Source organism: Octopus bimaculoides, chromosome 6, assembly GCF_001194135.2.
Source record: "Octopus bimaculoides isolate UCB-OBI-ISO-001 chromosome 6, ASM119413v2, whole genome shotgun sequence".
NCBI classification, from domain to species: Eukaryota; Metazoa; Mollusca; class Cephalopoda; order Octopoda; family Octopodidae; genus Octopus; species Octopus bimaculoides.
Window position 1 is genome coordinate 40571924 of NC_068986.1, and position 1679 is coordinate 40573602.

At 39.2% G+C, this 1679-nt stretch overlaps 1 protein-coding gene across 1 annotated transcript in view; it reads left to right on the plus strand.

Moving 5' to 3' along the window:
* The window catches only part of LOC106882548 (low-density lipoprotein receptor-related protein 4), a 461294-nt gene that overhangs the window by 369476 nt on the left and 90139 nt on the right, over nt 1–1679 (plus strand). The window contains exon 6 of the mRNA XM_052968692.1: nt 1189–1314. Within this exon, the coding sequence (XP_052824652.1) occupies nt 1189–1314 (126 nt within the window). The remainder of the gene's footprint in view (nt 1–1188; nt 1315–1679) is intronic.

Consider the following 1679-nt stretch of genomic DNA (forward strand, 5'->3'; position numbering starts at 1 on the left):
GGCTTTTTAAACCAGACAGTGTTTTGAAAAAACACCCACACAAATTGCACCTCTGATTTGCACTACCAATACCTGCAAGTAAGTTCTGCTCATTGTGGATCCTAACATGTCTTTTAAGACCCCCATTGGATTTGCAAACCCTCTGGCACACACCACATTCAAACGTGTGCACAGACATATAATCATATATATATATATATATATATATATATATATACGTATATATATGTTTATGTGTATATATGTGCGTGTGTATGTATATATGTGTTGCAAAGATAATCTGGAACTCGACTGAGGAAAGAAAACTCCAAATGACCCGTCCTTGTTTACTTTGTATCCTCTATCTGGATGTTTTGTTGTCCCTTTTTTGTATCACATACTGTCTGGATGTTTTGCGTTCTTGTCCCATTTTGTATTTTTTATATATTTGTGTGTGTGTGTGTGTGTGTATATCTTCAGACGCTGGGCCTCACCAAGGAAATGACAAGGGACCAGGAGACGTGGCAATTTGCTGTACTTGATAAGACATGTCAAGCTAAGTAAAACCACTGTCATCCACACATACAGTCTTGCCCTTTCAGGTGCCAGTGCCACTTAAAATGCACCCATGCTAGTGGCACATAGAAACCACCCAGCACACTCTGTCAAGTGGTTGGCATTAGGAAGGTTATCCATTTGTAGAAACCATGTCACAATAAATAGCTGGAGTGTGGACAGCTCCCTGCTAGTCAGCTCCATGTCAAACCGTCCAACCTATACCAGCATGGAAAGCAGATATTAAATGATGATGGTGGTGGTATATATTATCTATATATATATATATATACACACATGGGTGTGTAGGTGTGTTCCCTTTGTCTTGATAGTGTACTGGTTGCAAACAAAAAAGTCAGTCAATATTTGTATAAATGTTCTTGTTTGTTTGCAGTCGTCTAGGAAAAGTATGATTGGGTTGAGTGTTGCTTGTTAGATTAAGGGAAGTATTACCTTGCTTGGAAACAGGTGAGAGCTGGCAACTGGGAGAGCTTCTGGCCATAGAAATATCTGCTTCAACAAAACTTATCGTCTGACCCATGCAAGCATGGAAAAATGGACATTGAGGATTCAGTGCTGGGGGAGGGGGGTAGAGATGATGATGATGATGATGACTAAAAATAAAAAAAAATATGTATGATTTGTTTCTTTTAGAATTTAGTAAAGAAAACTGCAAGTCCAATGAAATATTTTGCCCAGGGAATCGACATTGTATAGCAGCCCATCTGAAATGTGACGGTCGGAATGACTGTGGGGACTGGGAAGATGAAATCAACTGTGGTACGTATCTTGTCTTTTACCCTCTGCTTCTTGTTACACTCATGATGGGTTCCGCATTGAAGGGTTTAGTCAAACAAATTGACCACACACATACACAGACATACAAAGTCACACACACAGTTACACATATACATGTAAATGTATCTTAACATCAACAACATTATTTCATATCCTTTCTCAATAATGGGCAAGTTTGCCCCAGCCCAATGAGATGCCATTTGTACCGTAGCCTTTCATTATCTGGTGCATGCCCCACACACAGGGGAGAGAGAGCAAAACTGAAAATCAGCAACTTTTGATGTATATGTCATGTCTTTTTCTTTTGGCAGTATGTCTCATTTTGTCACTAACAGTTTTATGTGTGT